Source organism: Typopeltis vanoorti, chromosome 8 (genome assembly GCF_054136105.1).
Source record: "Typopeltis vanoorti isolate ZY-2024b chromosome 8, IOZ_Tvanoo_1.0, whole genome shotgun sequence".
NCBI classification, from domain to species: domain Eukaryota; kingdom Metazoa; phylum Arthropoda; class Arachnida; order Uropygi; family Thelyphonidae; genus Typopeltis; species Typopeltis vanoorti.
The window spans coordinates 127106104-127125868 of NC_143556.1; the positions used below are offsets into that span (position 1 = coordinate 127106104).

The following is a 19765-nucleotide window of genomic DNA, read 5'->3' on the forward strand; positions in this document are numbered from 1 at the left end:
GTCGGCTAATGGAATATTGGTAAACAGAGAATGTCAAAACTGACTAGCAACTCAGACTCTTTGATTTTTATATCCTTGATTTTTTCAAGAAAATCTGAATTTTTTATGCAGGATCTGGAATGTCCAGTGAAAGCACTTAAAGAACGTGACAAGACCTTTGCAATTCGATAATTAAGAGAATGAATGCAATTCACGATGGGTCACACTGGATAGCCTTCTTTATGGGTTTTTGGGAGTCCATATAGACAGAGTTCTTCCAAAGTAAATGCGTAATTTATCCACATAATTTGGGTCCGAACTGATAACCTCATCAAGTAATTTGTTTAATTTGTAGGATTATGCATGATCACTTGGTAGGTAGAGGCATCTTCTAAAAGGCTGGATACTTTTGTCTCGTAGTCTTATTCATGATTACAATAGCTTTTCCTTTATTGGCCTTAGAAATATGTTATTATCTCTCCTTAAAGAAGTTAGCCCTTTGATTTCAGCATTTGATAAGTTGCATGGAAGTAATTTGCTTCTAAATAACAAAGTCGCAACTTCAAAACAAAGTTTGTTAGCATCGTTGCTAGAAAGTCTTGACAGATTGAGTTCTATTATGTAAAAAATCAAGATACGGAATGCTTGTAGGAATAACTGCAAAATCAAGGCCTTTTGCTAAAGCACTGGTTTTGGTGTTGGATAAAGGGCGATTGGAAATATTAACAATCCATTTATTGGTATTAGTGAATCATGGCTGACTGTAGATGATATAGCTAGTGGGATTGAATGTGATGAGTATAGTGTGTTCTGGAATGACAAGGAGAATAAAATGGGGGGAGGAGTATTGTTGATGATAGCTGATGAGCTACAACCAAAGATAATAGCAGTTGAATTGCTGGATAGAGAAAAGAGCACATTTGAGGCCATTTGGTGTGAAATTGTGGCTAGCAGAACTAAATATACAATTGGGTGCTGTTATAGACCAGTTGATGGAAAAGATGGTTGTGACAGTATGCACAAGCAAATAGAAGAAATGAGTGGATGGAGGGTAATTATTATGGGAGATTTCAACTATGGTCGCATTGATTGGAGTGAGGAGAGGATACACGGGAGGAAGGAATTGGATTTTATGCGGTTATTAAGGGATAACTAACTGCGACAGCATGTAATGGAAAATACTAGGGGTCGGAGAGTGCTTGACTTAGTAATTACATCTGAGGATTTGGCTGTAACAAATATGACCACATTCCCACCAATTGGTGAGAGTGATCATAGGGTCTTGACTTGGGAGGTGGCTAAAAGTGTGGAATTTTCAATTAAGACAGGGTACATGTGGAATTATCGGGCTGGAAAGTATGACAAGCTTAGGAGTTTGATTGGTTCAGTGCCATGGCATGTACAACTGCAAGGACTAGAAGTTGATACTGCATTGGAGGCAGTTAAGTGTTTGCATGAAGCAATGGCTGACTGTATACCTAGAGTCCGAATAATAAATCAAGTAGGGGTTAAATGGATGAATAACACCATTAAGCTTGAGCTGCAAAAAAAGAAACAACTATAGAGGGAATTTAAGGAGAAAGATGACCGGCAGACACATGAACGGTAACGAGTGTGGTAAGAAAAGCAAAAAAGGATTAAGAAAGAACATTGGCCATGCAGGCTAAAGAGAATCCTAAACAGTTTTTTAGATATGTAGCAAGTAAAAGGAAAAATGTACATGGCAGAATGATTTTAAAGAATGCCGATGGTAGGGAGGTAATGGAATCAGTTGATATAGTTGAGTTACTGAATGAGCACTTTGCAAGTATATATCATCCAGGTGGTGACATTGCAGAAACGAATAAACCAGTAGATTATAAGGGAATTGTGGTGGATGAAGTGGAGGTGAATAGTCTATTGCATAACCTCGATGTCAATACATCTGTCGTATTGGATGGTATACCAGCTCGTGTCATACGAGAAGCAGCTAAAGAATTGTCAGTACCCTTGACCATTTTGTTTAATTTGAGTCTTGGGGGTGCAAAGAGGGGAAAATAGTTCCACAGCATAAAGGTGGTTCCAAGACTGCTGTTGTAAATTACTGACCGATTAGCATATCAGGAATCATTGTCAAGGTCTTAAAGAAATTAGTCAAGAAAAGAATACAGGATTGGATAGATGAAAATGGGATATTGTATAGGGGACAACATGGTTTTGTGAAGGGTAGATCATGCCTCAGTAACTTGCTCACGTTTTATAACACAGTGACAGCTGAACTGGATAGGGGTAATGGGTTTACAGTGATACTACTGGACCTTGCCAAGGCCTTTGACAGGATACCACATGGAACCCTAATCAGTAAACTCGAGCAGATGGGAATAGATATAGGGTTGGTGAGATGGATAGGAGGGTGGTTGAAGGAGAGATACCAGAGAGTGGTTTATTCAGGAGTGGAGCCTAAAAGACGGCTTGTGACTAGTGTGCTGCAGGGCTCTGTTCTTGAACCACTGCTTTTCAATTTGTTCATCAATGATATAGGAAAGGATTTGAGAGGAAATGCTCACTTGTTTGCTGATGATGCAAAGTTGGGTAGAGCAATTGTGAGTGTACAGGATGATTTGGATAGTTTGGAGGACTGGGCTAGGAAAAATGGATGTCAATTTAATGTGGCAAAGTGTAAGGTTATGCACTTTGGGGTGAAAAGAATAGCAGCAGTATATTGCATTGGTGGTACCGTACTCCAGGAGATTGAGGCCAGGGATTTGGGAGTGTTGGTGGATAGGGAATTGAAGTTTAGGGGGGCACATTGCAAAAGTGACTAAATCATCTCATCAAATCACTTGGCTTCTGAAAAATACTTTAACATGCAGAGACAAACAAGTTACTGTTCCTCTGTATCGAGCCTTGATAAGACCCCATCGGGACTGCTGTGCCCAGTTATGGGCACCAGGGTTTCTTCGTGATGTGGGGGAAGTGGAAAGGATCCAGAGACGAGTGACCAAGATGATAGCAGGTCTGTGGAATGAACCTTATGAGAATAGGTTGAAGATTTGTGGGTTGCAAAGATTGGACGATAGGCGAAGGAGGGGTGATATTATTGAGACATTCAAATTACTGAAGGGTTTCTATAAGATTGATCCAGAAGATATTTTTGAAAATATGACTGGTGGTTGGAGGACTAGGGGGGCCATGCATGGAAGCTGGGCAAGAGCATGGTTGACAAGGGTGTTAGAGCTAGGTTTTTTACTTAGAGTGGTGAATGAGTGGAATAAGCTTCCAGAGTCTGTTGTGGGTGCTACGTCCATGAATGAGTTCAAGGCAAGGTATGGTAGATACTGTGTCAATGTCAAATAGTTGTTCTTGACATGATGTTAGGGTCTCCCTTGATGAGTCCGTCGACTCCTTGGAGTTGCCCGGAACAATAATAATTTATTAGAATTGATGTCAGAGGTTAAGTTTTTCTTTTGCTTGTGATATAAAGAATTATATTTTTGCATAAGTCTGAAAATTTCTTTCGTAAGAATGGGTTAAAGATTGTTTTGATAAACGAACAATATCTAGCAATTCATTAAGAGCAGCCAAAATTTCTTCGAGATCCAAAATAGACTTAATATTAGAAGCTAATTCTTTCTTGGCAGTACGAAGTTGGTTACAGATAATTGAATCTTATGTTCCAATACCTAAGGTTTCTTCAACAGTCTGCAGAGTGTCAATCTGCTACATTCCAGGATCAGAACCTATAGGTATAATTTTGAAAAAGTACCAATTGATTCCCACATGTTCCTATCAACAAAATTTCCTCTTTATTGCCTTCTACAAAGGATAAACTGTCATCTCTATTCATTTAAAAATCTCTATCTTTGGCTGGCATTTACCAAATATCATGTGAATGCGATGTTTCTTATTTTGGACAAACTGGCCGTTCTGTGGGAAAAAAAATTAAAGAACATCAATATTATATTGAATGCAACAAACCTCAGAAGTCTGGTCAACACAGTATTAACACTACTCAATATCCATTGGGATAAAGCTATTCTCCTCCATAGATGCAGGTGCAAATATGAACGCCTTTTTAAAGAACGTTGTGAAGCTATTTTACATCAACCGAATTTAAATCGCAATGATTCTCTCCCACAAAGATCTACGAGACTTTTTTTATGTTTTATGTAATCAATAAAAAAACAATTATCTTAAATAATTATTTGCTATTATTTCCTAGCACGCAGCAACAATATTTTAATAGGTGATCCACCAGATGTTCATTACTTGTATTCCATTCCTATAACTGTTTGTGTGACACTGTTAGTTTTAGTATGAAATATCTGTACCTTCCTTATTAATTAAATAGTTATTACTGCGCTCTTACGTGTTCTTTTAAGAATTATATTATCCCATAGGTACCTCTAAAAATAAGAATTAGTCTAAAAGTTTATATTTAGTAAGTATAGTCTCTGGGAAAAATCCCATGATACTCATCTTAAACACTATTATAATTACGGCTGTTATAGCCTGTTGTTTAGAAGTGACCTTTATTTAAATACATTAGCTATCAATACTCAAAGGGGTATATATATTTAGGGCATTATTGGTGAGTATAGAAGGCAATTAAGGTAGAATAAAAGAGGTTGAAAAATTTGGTACATACCTTTATTAATTCTATGATGTCTTCCACTTCCATGATCACGCTGAAGGTTGTTGCAAGCGGGGGGGTGCTTAGACGTGGGAAAAATAAAATGCCCCCCCCCGCTTGTAACAACCTTAAGCGAGATCATGGAAGTGGAAGCTTCTATGATCTCGCTTAAGGTTGTTACAAGCCTTTGTACATACCTTTTGCTCAAGCAAAGGTATGTACCAAATTTTTCCACCTCTTTTATTCTACCTTAATTGCCTTTTATACTTGCCAATAATGCCCTAAATATATATACCCCTTCGAGTATTGATAGCCAATGTATTTAAATAAGGGTCACTCCTAAACAACAGGCTATAACAGCCGATAATAATAGTTTATATTTAGGTTTACATGGGATAGTGGACTAAATTTGAAATTGGGTTACTGATAAATCAGATGTGTATGAGGAAGCAGTATCAGGGTAGGTGGCAAGCAGTCATTGGGTTTAGAACTACAACAATTACTACTCAGCTTTTGCCAATATTGTCACTAGATTATAGGGAGATATTCACAAATTTGCCAATTATGTGAAGCTGAGAATGTTATTAGTAATAGTACTAGTGTGGTTCTTCAAGAGAAGATTTGAATAAGCTGGCAATGTGAGTCAAATGAATTGGCATGTCTGTGTAGCCAGGCTACATTGGGGAAAAATGGAGGAAGCAACCAATCTTGTGGCAGTAGATAGAGATTTGGAATTCAGAGGTTTAATACAAAAGTTGTAAAGGCAACCCAGAAGATTGCTATATTACTAAGAATGTTTACGTGCAGAAATAGGATGGTAGTTCTATTTGAATGAAATACCTGTAGAGAGGGTGATATTACCAAAACAAATTATGAGGATAGACTAAAGGCATATAATCTGCTTGGAAAGGGAACAAAAGAGGTGATTGAGACACATTTATTGGATGGGTACAGAATTTTCATTTTGCAAGAAAAGGAATAAAGACAAAAGGCCATTCTTTGAACTAAATTGTAAGAGTAAGTTTTTTTGCATGGAAAGTGGTAGGAGCATAAAATATACCTGATCAGGTAAGGAGAGTATAGACAACGAAATGAGTTTAAGGAGTTCTATGATAGACTTATCTAAGGCAAACTGACCTTCCACACGAGTCTTATGACTCTTCAGAGCTCTGAAATGTTGGTGTAGGAGTTGCAGAATTACTATTAGACATCAGTTGGAAAACAGTTCTAAACATCTCATTCTGAGGTGCAAACATTTTGATTAAAACATGCATTCTGAATACTTAATAAAAGAAAATGGGCCAAGTAGTATTCAAATCGAACTCCCAAAGCAATGTGGGTTGCAAACATGAATCTGGTACAATCGATTTTTGCTTTCCAGATTATTTAAATTCCATTTGAAGTAAAATAAATGTTCTTTATTTTCTGTAAGAATTCAAAACGCTGAATTGTTATTAATCTAAAAAGAAAGTTTCCTATACTGATAGGAGTGAGTTATTTGATATTTCTTCTAATATTTTATCTTATTTTCCTTTTTCTGAAAAAAAGAAATTACCTGACAGAAAATGCAATGATGATAACATGAATGCTGTATTGTTAACTCATTACAGAAATCGCATACATCTGATTTCAGGCATTCCATAGAGAACCCAGAAGATTGCTGTATTACTAAAAATGTTGACCTGCAGAAATAAGATGGTAGTTCTGTTTGAATGAAATACCTGTAGAGTGATATTACCAGAACAAGTTATGAGGATAGACTGAAGGCATGTAATCTGCTTGGAAAGGGAACAAAAGGGGTGATTGAAACATATTTATTGGATGGGTACAGATTTTTCATATGGCAGAAAAAGGAATAAAGATAAAGGCCAGTTCTAGCAATTTGTTTTTGTAATTCCATAACATTTATGTAAACATGACAATGTTGAATGCTATTTCTTATTTCGTAGGAAGTTTTTTTTTTTCAAAAAAAAAAGAAAAAAATTATTAAAACTCATTTCATGCATCTAACACTGAGATGAAGACTACTGTTATTTAAATATCACTTATATCTGACTGAAGGTGACAAAGAAATTACATCATGGGGTAAATAATTAGAATCCATATAACCTATGATTTACCATTAATCACACAAATGTCATAGAATTTAGTTTTTATACATTTCATAAGAAATACTGGCATTTTTATTTCTTGAAAAGGATTTTAAACCTGTAGTACCCAGGCAGGCTAAGGTGGTTTTTCTTAAGTTTATGTAATTTTTGTATTTATAATTTTTAATATTTATATTTTTTAATAATTTAATATTTTAAACATGAAACATTAAAGCCATCTTGGTATATAATAACCAGGGTGGTGGTGGTCTCACACTGTATGAAGCTCATCTTCCACCTATAAATAGCCACAAATATCTATATCCATGATGGGAATGGAACCTGCATCCTTGATGGTTGGAGAGTGAACACACTAACCACTCAGCCAAATAAAATATGCCCCTACAAAATTGTAAATACCTGAACTGTAATTGTGCAAGGTTAGTTTTTACACTGATTTGAATTTCTTATGTGATCTTCCCATAAGATTTTGGCAATCAAGAGGAAAGTCACTAGTGATGTGCTGCAAGGATCAGTTTTAAAACCATTGCTATTTAATTTATGATTTTGGGATAGATTAAACTGGTGAAATACAAATGTTTGCAGATGATGTAAAACTGGGAAGGGTAAGAATTCAATCACACGAAGTCTCACAGGACTTGAATAGATTGTATGAATGGGCAATAGTATGGAAATGTCAATTCAATGTTGCTAAGTGTAAGGTTCTGAAATTTGGTAGGTAACAATGTGATGCAAACTATACATTTAGCAGGGAAATTTTGGAGGAAGTTGAGGAGACAAGAGACCTTAGAGGGAAGTTGAGGAGACAAGAGACCTTAGAGTTGTGGTGGTGGACAAGGATCCAAAATTCATTAGCCACATTGCAGAAGTTGTGAAGATGTCACATCAGATGATGGCAATGATGCGGAGGACCTGAACCTTTAGAAATAGAGGTTCTAGTTCCATTGTATAAGACCTTAATCAGGCCCCATGGGTTATTGTGCACAGATTTGGTCCCATGGTTTTCATGGTGATGAGGATATATTGGAAAGGGACCAGAGAAGACTAAGGTGGGAACTAGTCTTTGGAATGTGGAATATGAAAGACTGAGGTAATGCGATTTACAAAGCCTTGTGAATAGGAGAAAGAAAGGGGATATGAATTAGACATTTAAGTTGGTAATGGGTTATAACCAGGTTAATGAGGAGGAAATTGTTTTTACAATTGAGGAAGTGAGTAGAACAATGGGACATGCCTGGAAGTTGTAAAAGGAGGGCATTAGCGGTGGCATAAACAGTAGGTTTTTGCATGAAGAATGGTTGGTCAGTGGAATGCTGCGCCTAACATTGTGGTGAATGAAAATACATTGAGTGTGTGTAAACCATGGTTTGGTGGGTTTAAATGTAACAGTATTTGCTTCCTGTGATGAGTCTTTAGATTCCATAGTCTGATGTTAATCTAATTTGATATATTATTAGTATATGTGATTAAAGCTGCACTTACATAATTACAATGTTGGGACAGTCCGATTCATGAGCAATGCTTTTTCTTAACATTTTGCTATGGCCACTCATCTATAAAGTTTACATCTCTGCCCTTTCCTTTTTTTTCTATATGTTGTATTGATGTTCAGGCTATGTGCTCCAGTATTATGAGTAGGGACAAGTAATCTCAAAAACTGGGGAACAGTTGTCCCCAGTTTTTGGGATCAATGTTTAAAGTTGCAATGAAATAACATTGGTGTGTGTGTATTGTTTTTTAATCAATTCATACATGATATTCATAAAACCTGTAATATAAACATTTGCAGACAAGTGATTAAGGAGAAAGCAGGAAAATTATTTTTTGAACAGCTGGAAATTGTAATCGTTCGGTAAATTGGTGCAAGGAAAACAACAAAAGAAGAATTGAATAGAAAGATGTTGTTTATTATTTTAACGGTATAATAGAACACAGAAACTAAGTAAATAATTAATTTATTAACTTGATGCTGATATTTCGCTGGTATTATAACCAGCATCTTCAGAGCACAAAAACACTGTCACAATACGCGAGACTAAAACAACATGGTGTACATTAACAAAATTGTAGCAACAACACAAAGACTAGAGTCCTGATTTTGGCGCCCTCTATCTGAAAAAAAAAAAAAAAACACTCTATCATATATTGCTAGAGTCCTAGAAAAGTGCTAGTTTTTCCTTAATATGACTGTCTCCCAGATCTTCGGCAAGTTAATACAGCCATATTTGTTGAGATTTGGGGTGTGTTTTAGGGCTTCTGTCGCCTCTAAGAACAATCTCTCTGATTTATATGGGTTTCTGTGTAGTACTTTTGTGTTTTTCCAGTTGATCCTGTGTGCAGGGGTATCCAGAGCATGGTCTGCTAGGCCCGACTTCCCATAATGATATTTCCGGACGTATCGTTTATGTTTGCTGATGCGGATATTCACAGTTCTTCCTGTTTGACCGTAGTAGGCTTGATTGCATGAGCAGGGTACTTGGTAGACTCCTGGATGTGATAAAGGAGGAATGCTGTCCTTGGGTGAGCGGATGAGGGTGGCTAATTTGCTACATGGTCTGAATGTAGTGCGTAGTTTATGTTTAATGAGAATTCTTGAGATCTTTTCGGATGTGCCTTTAATGTAAGGGATGGTGACTGTTTTGTTGTAGTTCTCTGTGGTGGATGGTGGGAGGGGTTTCTTAGGAGTGTTTAGTATTTTGTTTATTTTTTGTGGATTGTAGCCGTTGGCCAAGAAGGTGTGGTGTAAGTGAGTCAGTTCAGCAGTAAGAGCCTTGTCATTTGAACAGATTGCTCTCGCTCTATGGGTTAGCGTTTTTAAAATGCCATATTGTTGAGAAGGATGATGGTGTGATTGTTTGTGTAAGTATCTGCCTGTATGTGTGGGTTTTCTGAAAACTGAAAATGATAAGGAACCATCTGGGAGACGTGTAATGAGTGTATCCAGGAAGGGCAGACAGTTGTTGGCTTCCGGTTCCATAGTAAAGTGGATTTTTGGGTGTTGGCTATTTAAATGTGCTAGGAATGTTTTCAATGTCTCAGGGCCATGTGGCCAAATGGCAAGCACATCATCAACATAGCGTAGCCAAAGTGTTGGTTTGAGAGTGGCTGTATTGATTGCTTGTTTTTCCAGGTGTTCTATGTAAAAGTTGGCTAGGGGGGGAGAAAGGGGGGAGCCCATGGCTGTCCCATCAATTTGTTTATATATTTTCCCTTTCCATGTGAAATATCCTGCATGTATTGTGAATTTGAATAGTTCAAATATATCAGGGGGGAAGTGTGACTTCAGTAGATTGAGGGTTTCTATTAGTGGTATATTTGTGAATAGTGAAGTGATGTCAAAGCTTACTATTAAGTCTGAGCTTTTTAGGGTGAGGTGTTGTAAGATGCTTTTTAGGTGTGCTGAATTTTTGATAAAGGAGGGAGAATTGTTAGTGAGAGTGGCTAGTAGCTTTGCTAAATGTCTAGCCAGTTTGTATGTGGGACTATTTATACTGTCCACAATTGGGCGTAGGGGTGTGCCTGGTTTGTGAATTTTTGGTGATCCATAGATCCTCGGTGTTCTAACATGGAAGGGTTTGAGTTTGTTAACTGTGTCTTTGGGCCAGGAAGTGACTTTTTTTAATAATTTTCGTGCCTTATTCTTTTGTGTGTTGGTGGGATTGCGATCTATAATTTTGTATGTTGACTGATCTTGTAATAGTGTGTGCATTTTGTTTTCATATTCAGTTGTGTCCATCACCACGGTTGCATTTCCTTTGTCTGCTTTTGTTATGGTAATCTGGCTGTTGTTGTGTAGCTCTTTTATAGCCATGAATTCCTTATGTGGGATATTACTTTTTGGAGGCTTGGACTTGATTAGGATGTTGGCCACATCTAAACGTATGTTGTTAGCTATTGTTGGAGGCAGGTCGTAAATTCCTCGTTCGATGGACGCCATTATTTCGGCTTTTGGAACTTGCTTGGGAGTTATGGCAAAGATGTGCCCTCGACTTAAAGCAGTTGTGGCTTCTTTGCTTAAGGTGAGTGACGATAGATTCACAACGACGAGGTCTTGTTGTAATTGCGGTCGTTGTATGGTGTTCCGTTGTTGTAGATTTTCGAACTTCTTTTGGTGCCGGTTTTTGACTCTGTCGAATTCTTTTTTTGCCGTTGCGTCGGTGATGTTCTCTAAGATCTGCCAAAGTTCCGTATTTAGAATATTATGCAGTGATTCTCGTAATGCGCTGATGGTTGTATTTGCTTGTGCTAATTCCCGGCGAGTGGTGTTAATTTGTTCGCGTAAAAGCGCTACACTCCCACCATCCACCATAGAGAACTACAACAAAACAGTCACCATCCCTTACATTAAAGGCACATCCGAAAAGATCTCAAGAATTCTCATTAAACATAAACTACGCACTACATTCAGACCATGTAGCAAATTAGCCACCCTCATCCGCTCACCCAAGGACAGCATTCCTCCTTTATCACATCCAGGAGTCTACCAAGTACCCTGCTCATGCAATCAAGCCTACTACGGTCAAACAGGAAGAACTGTGAATATCCGCATCAGCAAACATAAACGATACGTCCGGAAATATCACTATGGGAAGTCGGGCCTAGCAGACCATGCTCTGGATACCCCTGCACACAGGATCAACTGGAAAAACACAAAAGTACTACACAGAAACCCATATAAATCAGAGAGATTATTCTTAGAGGCGACAGAAGCCCTAAAACACACCCCAAATCTCAACAAATATGGCTGTATTAACTTGCCGAAGATCTGGGAGACAGTCATATTAAGGAAAAACTAGCACTTTTCTAGGACTCTAGCAATATATGATAGTGTTTTTTTTTTTTTTTTTTTTTTTCAGATAGAGGGCGCCAAAATCAGGACTCTAGTCTTTGTGTTGTTGCTACAATTTTGTTAATGTACACCATGTTGTTTTAGTCTCGCGTATTGTGACAAACAGTGTTTTTGTGCTCTGAAGATGCTGGTTATAATACCAGCGAAATATCAGCATCAAGTTAATAAATTAATTATTTACTTAGTTTCTGTGTTCTATTATACCGTTAAAATAATAAACAACATGTTCGACGAACACATAAGTCTGTCCACACGTGAATAGAAAGATGAAAAAATTTGAAGATGAATTGTGTATGAATGTCAACCAGTTCTGCTCATGTTTTTTCATGTGCTTTCTAGTTAATTTTTCTATGAAAATTGATTGATGTGACTTAGAGAAAAGATCATCTATTAAGCAGACTACCATTATCTGGATAGTATTAAGCATTTTTAGGTAGATTTTGGATGTACCATCCCCAAATGTGTGAGAGAGAGAAGTATGCTAAGGTGAGAAAAGTTTGGACCATTTACTATGATACATTGAACAATCTGACAACCCAAGTGCAAAGAGCAGAAGGCAAACCATTAAGACAGTTGAGTAAATATGTCAGACCCAGTTAAATGCCTTGAAATTTCAAAGGCAACCATTAAAGTTTCTTCATATCTTTCACTGCCATGTGTCCAGAGGTAGATAAAATTGGTTACATCTGTTGGGAAGGTGGAAGAATCCATATTACTTGTCACTAAGTAATAGGTTTGACCTTGATTATTTTCAAGAGGACTGAGATGCTAGGAAAATGAAATGCTTGATGGCTGATTTCTGTTTACTTTTTTTTTTTTTTTTGGTGGGGGAATAAATACAGGCTTGCTTCAATACATCTAGCATTATCTAGAGTCCAAAGACTCATTGTGGGAGGTGGTCAACCATTTTAGATTTGATGTCTAAGCTATGAAGGATTCTTCTCGTGTCTTTTTGGCAAATGATAAGAGGAGTCAATGCAGGTGAGTTGTTTTCGATATAGTGAGGCGATTTTCGATATAGAGTACTAATCTATACATTAGTTGGAGAGAAAAAAAGTGATGCAAAGAGGTAAGCTTCATATTTGAGCTATGCTATTCTGTTTCCATCTGGATGGGAGAGGTGAAAGTGCAAGAAGGCAGAAATTGTGCCCAGGAGATTTAAAAGCATTTGTTTTAAATTTGAGCAGTTTAAGTTTTCTGCATTGAACCTTATAAAGTTGGACTTTTGAGGGGGAGTAGAATAATCTAAGAAATGAAGATATTAGGAATGAAATTGAGATTTTTAGCATTCAGCAATGTGAGTATATATCTAATCTGAGATGGTCACTTAAACAGAATGGAAGAGGAAATAGCAAAATAAGTTTTTTTTTTCCACCAAGATAACAGGAAAGATACACAGGAAGACATGTAGGTGAACTAATATAGTATGAAGTGCCTGAGACAAATTTAAGATTTCACAAGATTGGAGTCCTGACAAATTAATTTGGAAGTAAATTGTTCATAGGAAGTCAATGATATAACCTTTTCATGTAACACTATTATAATATCCTATACGCTTCCTGAGGATAGACGTTAGAAATTTGTGTGGCAGACATAAATGATATAGCAAATTATCCTGCACAAGAAGCTATATCAATATATGGAAGCAGATGACTACATCAGATTGTCCAATTATCCCATGATGCACAGCACACTTACCTGCAGAAATATATATCCTACATTATAGGATGTGGCTTTAGACCAGATAAAACTTGGTCTCATCAGTGGGAGCTAAATCATTGCAGAAGTCATTTTTTACATGCAAGTAGCAAATTGGTGTATCACCATATTAAAATACTCCAGATTAGAGAACTATAAAGGTTTTTTTTTTGCTTGGTCACTCGAAGTTAGACGTAAGTTCAAGTCTAGTTGCCGACTGGAGGAACTTCTAAGCCTTTCTTTGACCGATTCCCAAGTTAGTTGATCTCTGGCACAGGCAGATGGGTTTTTCCTCTTGGAAAATCAGGTTTTTCATCTTGTAAACTTAAGGAAATCAACCATAATGCCCACATTATTTCAGACGGTAACATATCTTGTTAGGGTTAGGTACCAAGAGATTGCAGCACTTGTTTGCCAGCCTCTTCATTGGTGGCTGCTATAATTAGTGATAGACATGGGCCAGCTATCTCTGAATGGCTACCAGTGGAGATTGAACTGCTCACTCAGTCTTCAAAAAGCTAGATAGGTATTGAAGGCCTTGCCTACTCCCTATAAGGGAATAAGTCATTAGCGGATTTATTTTTTCTGATTAGTTTTTTGCTTTATTACAAAATAAATTTATACTAGACAAATTTATTTCTTTTAATCCTTTACTAAGCATAAGTAAACTGTGAATTATCTTCACAACCTTTCTACTCATATATGGAGACAGATATCTTCACATCATATTTACAGCTAGAATGGACCTTCCATGGTTAGCTACTTGACCAGTAGGGATTAAGTTTTTTTTTTTTTAATATGGCTGTGGTCCTTCTATAAAGGTTAAGCTCTGAAGTTTGAAAAGAATATTCCAAATGATTGAAAGTTGTGATGATGGGAAAGGTTGGAAAATGGATGAGCACTTGTTTTTTTATATATACATATATTTATTTTTAAAAAAGCATTTCAAGAAAAAGTGAAAGCACTAATTTTAGTCGAATTAAGGTTAATTGTTTTCTTTGCTTTTCTTACAGAGACATTCCATCTAATTATAGAGTACTATTTTTACAAGGTGGTGGTACAGGCCAATTTTCTGCAGTGCCATTAAATCTTTGTCCTGAGAAAGATGGTGTTGCTGACTATATTGTTACTGGCAGCTGGTCATCCAAAGCTGCAAAAGAAGCAGAAAAATATTGTACTGTAAACAGAGTTATTCCTAAGACAGATAAGTACACAGGTTAATATTCTTGTATTGGTTCTTCCTATTCTTTCTTTTTCACTGTTTTCTTTATCAGACATTCAAAGAAAGGGGGGGGGGGATAATAAAAGCCTATATTTTTAAGTATAACATTTCATTACTCTCATTCGTTTAACTTATATAAGGAAAAAAGACTTACAAGAAATGGGGGTAGGAATTGGGTGCTATAGCTTGTATATAGATTACAAAGTCAGTTTTTTGACAGAAAAATTAGAACATATGAAATCCACTGCATTTATCTAATGGTTTCAGCAAACTGAAGGGGGCCAACCAAGTGACAATTACTATGTTCAGTCTATATCTGAATATAATACAATGATAGCACATTATGTTCAAAACACAATGCTCTCAACTAACAAGAGATTTCTTCATTTTTAATTGTTCGATTAAGTCTTTCCTCAATGGTATTCTGGTGTTTGTTACATTACTTGTGCCTGTGATCTCTCCTGCTTTGGCCAATTCAGAAGTTCTGTAGATAATTTTTATGATGAACTTAAAGTGCATTATGTACCATGATTTAGAATATTCTGGACTTGTAAAACATGCTATTATCTACAAGCATATAGAAGACTGAAGTCCTTCACAAGAGCAAGCTTAGTTAACTACTACATAATTATTATTATTACGGGTGACTCCAAGGAGTCAGACTCATCGAGGAGGCCCTAAACATGTCCATCACAACTATTCAGCATTCACACAGTATCTATCATACTTTGCTTTGAACTCATTCACTGTCATAGCACCCACACCACACTCTGGCAGCTTATTCCACTCGTTCACCACTCTAAAAGTAAAAAAAAAAACCAGCTCTAACACCCTTACTAACCACACTCTTGCCCAATTTCCATGGATGTTCCCTAGTCCTCCCACCACCAGTCCTGTTCTCAAAAATATCCTCTGAATTAATCCTATAGAAACCTTCCAGCAATTTGAATGTCTAAATCATATCTCCCCTTTTCTGCAACCCACAAATCTTCAATCTGTTTTCATAAGGTTCATTCCATACACCTGCTATCATCTTGGTCACTTGCCTCTGGATTCCTCTCAACCTCCTCCCAATCAAGAAGAAACCTGACCAGATCTGGGCACAATAGTCAATGGGTTCTTATCAAGGCTCAATACAGAGAAACAATAACTTGCTTATCTCTGCTCGTCAAAGTATTCTTCAGCATCCAAGTGATTTGATGAACTGATTTAGCCACTTTTGCAATGTGCCCCTAAACTTCAAATCCCTATCCATCAACACTCCCAAGTCCCTGGCCTCATCAGTCTCCTGGAGTACAGTTCCACCAATTTAATATACTGCTGCTAATCTTTTCACCCCAAAATGCATAACCTTACATTTTGCCACATTAAATTGATATTCATTCTCTTTAGCCCAGAACTCCAATCTATCCAAATCATCCTGTTAAATTTTGACATCTTCTGCATTCCCTATTGCCCTACCCAACTTTGCATCATTCCTCTCAGTTCCTTCCCTATATCATTAATGAACAAATTAAACAGCACTGGTCCAAGAACAGAATCCTGCAGCACACCATTAGTCACAGGCTGTCTTTTGGACTCTACTCCTAAGTAAACTACTCTCTGGTATCTCTCCATCAACCACTCTCCTATCCATCTCACTAACCACGTTGCACTTTACGGAGTAGAATTCTATGTGGTATCCTGTCAAAGGCCTTAGCCAGGTCCAGCAGTATCACTAAACCCTTTACCCTTATCCAGTTCAGCTGTCACTGAGGCATGATCTACCCTTCACAAAACCATCCTGTCCCCTATACAGTATCTCATTTTCAAAAGAAAATGAGATACTGTATGAAGCGGCTAAAGGATTGTCAGTGCCCTTGACCATTATTTTTAATTTGAGTCTCGGGTCTGGGTCATTCCTGTATTTTTCCCTTGACTACTTTCTCCAAGACCTTGACAATGACGCCTGATATGCTGATCGGTCAGTAATTTGCAACAGTCTTGGATCCTCCTTTATGCAGTAGAACTATTTTCTCCTCTTTCCACCCCCTCAGGACTAACCCAGACCCGAGACTCAAATTAAAAAATGGTCAAGGGCACTGACAATCCTTTAGCCGCTTCACATACAACATGAGCTGGTATACCATCCAATCCCACAGATGTATTCACATCAAGGTTCTGTAATAGACTATTCACTCAGACTTCATTCGCCACAATTCTCGTATAAACTAATGGTTCCTTCATTCTTTCAGTGTCGCCACGTGGATGATATACTCTTGCAAAGCGCTCGCTCAGTAATTCCACTATATCGACTGATTCAGTGACCTCCCTACCATCGGTATTCCTTAATCATTCTGCCGTGTACAGTTTTTCTTTAACTTTCAGCATATTGAAAGAACTGTTTGGGATTCTCTTTAGCTTGCACAGCTAATTTCCTTTCATAATCTGCTTTTGCTTTTCTTACCACACTTATTATCCTTCTGGCCTGTACTTTATACCAGTCATGTGCCTGCAGGTCACCTTTCTCCTTAAATTCCTTCCACAGTCGTTTCTTTTTTTGCAACTCAAGTTTAATGGTGTTATTCATCCATTTAACCCTTACTTGATTTACTATTTGGACGCTAGATATACAGTCAGCGCTAACCTCCTGCAAATGCTCCTTGACCTCTTCCCATGCCCTATCAACATCCAGGTCTTGCAGTTTTACATGCCATGGCACTGAACCAAGCAATCTCCTAAGCTTGTCATACTTGCCAGCACGGTAATTCCACAAGTACCCTGTCTTAATCGAAAATTTCACACATTTAGCCACCTTTCAGGTCAAGACCCTATGATCACTCTCACCAATAGGTGGCAACATGGTCATATTCATTACAGTCAAATATTCTCAGGTGCTGTTACTAGGTCAAGCATTCTCAAACCCCTAGTATTTTCCAGTACATGCTGTGTCAGATAGTTATCCCTTAGTAACTGAATAAAATCCAGTTCATTCCTCACATGTGTCATCTCCTCCTTCCAATCAATGTTACCATAGTTGAAATTCCCCATAATAATTACCCTCCTTCCACTCATTTCATCAATTTGTCTATGCATACTATCTCCATCCATTCCATCACCTGGTCTATAGCAGCACCCAACTGTACATTTTGTTCCGTTAGTCTCAATCTCACACCAAATAGCCCTCAAATGAACTCTTTTCACTATCCTGCAATAGAACTTCTATTCTCCTTGGCTGCAGTTCATCAGCTATCATCAATAACACTTCTCTCCCCCATTTTATTCTGTGTCCCTCTTGAACACACTATACCCTACACATTCTATCTCACTATATCATCTTCTGTCAGCCATGTTTCACTAATGCCAATCACCTGTGGCAAGGAAGAGGCCCCCCCAAAGCCAAAAATTCTTCCTCCTTGTTTCTAATACTCTTGGCATTAGTATACATGAAATGCAGCCAAGGAGAAGACTATCATTTCTTTCACCCTCTGCTTTCGCACTTACATCCTTAATTTTTGCACCTGGTAAGTACGATTTAGTCGCTCTCATCTATCACACCTCTTACTAATGAGTCACTGTACAACACTTTTTCCTTCATTTCTGAAACACTCCCAGTCATACGCTTTTTTCCCTTTCATACAATTGCTTATTTCCGTTAACCAAGGCACTCGGGAAAGATTTTGCAGTCGCTCCAACTGCTGCTTTGCTCTATGTATTACTCTGCATAACCGTGCAATCTCGCTCATTACAGCTAATGTCTCATTTTTGTCATCATTCAAACTATTTTCTCTCTCTGTATAATTACCTTCTCTCTCTCTTTCATCACCACTCTCATTGCTATCTTGTACAACATCACAATTTACTATCAAACCACTATTTTCTCTCACATTCTGGCTTTCTTCTACAACTATCTCACGACCTGACACACACTTCGATTCCTCACTTCTCTTACATTCTGGGTACAGTCTTCCGTCATTATCTATCCAGACTCCAGCCTCTTTTGTGGAAAGCATACCTCCCGCACACGTTACACTAGACGAATTCTCTTACGTTCAAGTTTTTGAACAAAGCTAATCTGATAATGCCAATCTTTGTTTCACAAATCAGTTTCGGTTTGAGATGAAGACAAGTGTTCATCTCAAACAGAAATAGTGATGAGGGCTCAATGTATCTTTTTTATCTAAGAAGTCGTTATACATATTAGTTAGCCTTTTGATGCACTTGAGCCACATTTTTAATTCCAGACCCAGCTGTTTTACTAGTTTTTTGCCTATACAGTGGTATCTCGCTAATCCGAACCTCTTTAGTCCGAACCCTCCAGTAATCCGAACTGGGGTTTGAAAGAAAAGTTTTATTTATTACGTATTATTATTTTTAGTTAATAATTATTATTTTAACTATTATTTATTTTATTATTATTACAGTAGAGTATTTTTTCACGTTGTCGATTGTACGGTTATAGTGTAGGTCTATTTTGATTTATTGTATGTTCATGTTTGCCTGGGAAGCCTTCGAACCTGAAACAATTTGAGCATCATGGAAAAAACTGTGACCTTCTAGAATTTACCAAGATAACTACGGTGATACACAAAAAGAGGAAATTCAAATCGTGCATAATTTGGTTAAAAATATAAATCCAGATGTTGAAATTTCACAAATAAAAGTTACGGAATGGAAAAAGTAACACATAAAGAGGTAGTTGACAGTTTTAATGTGTATAGAATGGGATAAGCAGAATGATGTGCCATTCCACAAAATTTTATTGCTAATGCAGCTCTGAGAAGAAGCATTCGAAAAAAAGTTTTGCTTCCAAGAAGCAAAAGAAAATCAGTTATTTTTTTTACAAAGAAATACAAAAAAAACTTGTGTTATTTTGTGAAACTTTTTTTGTGGGTTGTGTACAAGAAAGTAATATTTTTTACACAAATTAAGTTATGTACTGATAGCTTTTTTATTGCAGTTTTATTAAATCAGAATCCTCAACAATACAGGTACATACAAACTAAATTTTTTACTAAAATAAACTTGTGTACTGTATTATTTTAAGTTTTACATTGCAGTATAATAGCTTTTTTCTATCAGATACATTTATTTACAAAATTAAATTGATGTACCATTAGAATCTGATTTTTTTTTGTCTCAAACGCTAGTTATTGTTCTCTCTTGGGCGAAAATTCGTTAATCCGAACGAGCACAGTTTTTATTAGTTCGGATTAGCGAGATACCACTGTAGTTTCTAGATATGAAAGCTTGTGAAAGAAGGAATAAGTGATGGAGTGTTTCTCATGGATTTCAACCTGCCTTTATCTCTGTTG

At 37.1% G+C, this 19765-nt stretch overlaps 1 protein-coding gene across 1 annotated transcript in view; it reads left to right on the forward strand.

The window, feature by feature from the left end:
- LOC150104340 (phosphoserine aminotransferase) overlaps positions 1-19765 on the forward strand; it is a 261341-nt gene that overhangs the window by 74176 nt on the left and 167400 nt on the right. Inside the window, exon 4 of the mRNA XM_090396926.1 lies at positions 14263-14465. Coding sequence (XP_090253052.1) covers positions 14263-14465 — 203 coding nt within the window. The remainder of the gene's footprint in view (positions 1-14262; positions 14466-19765) is intronic.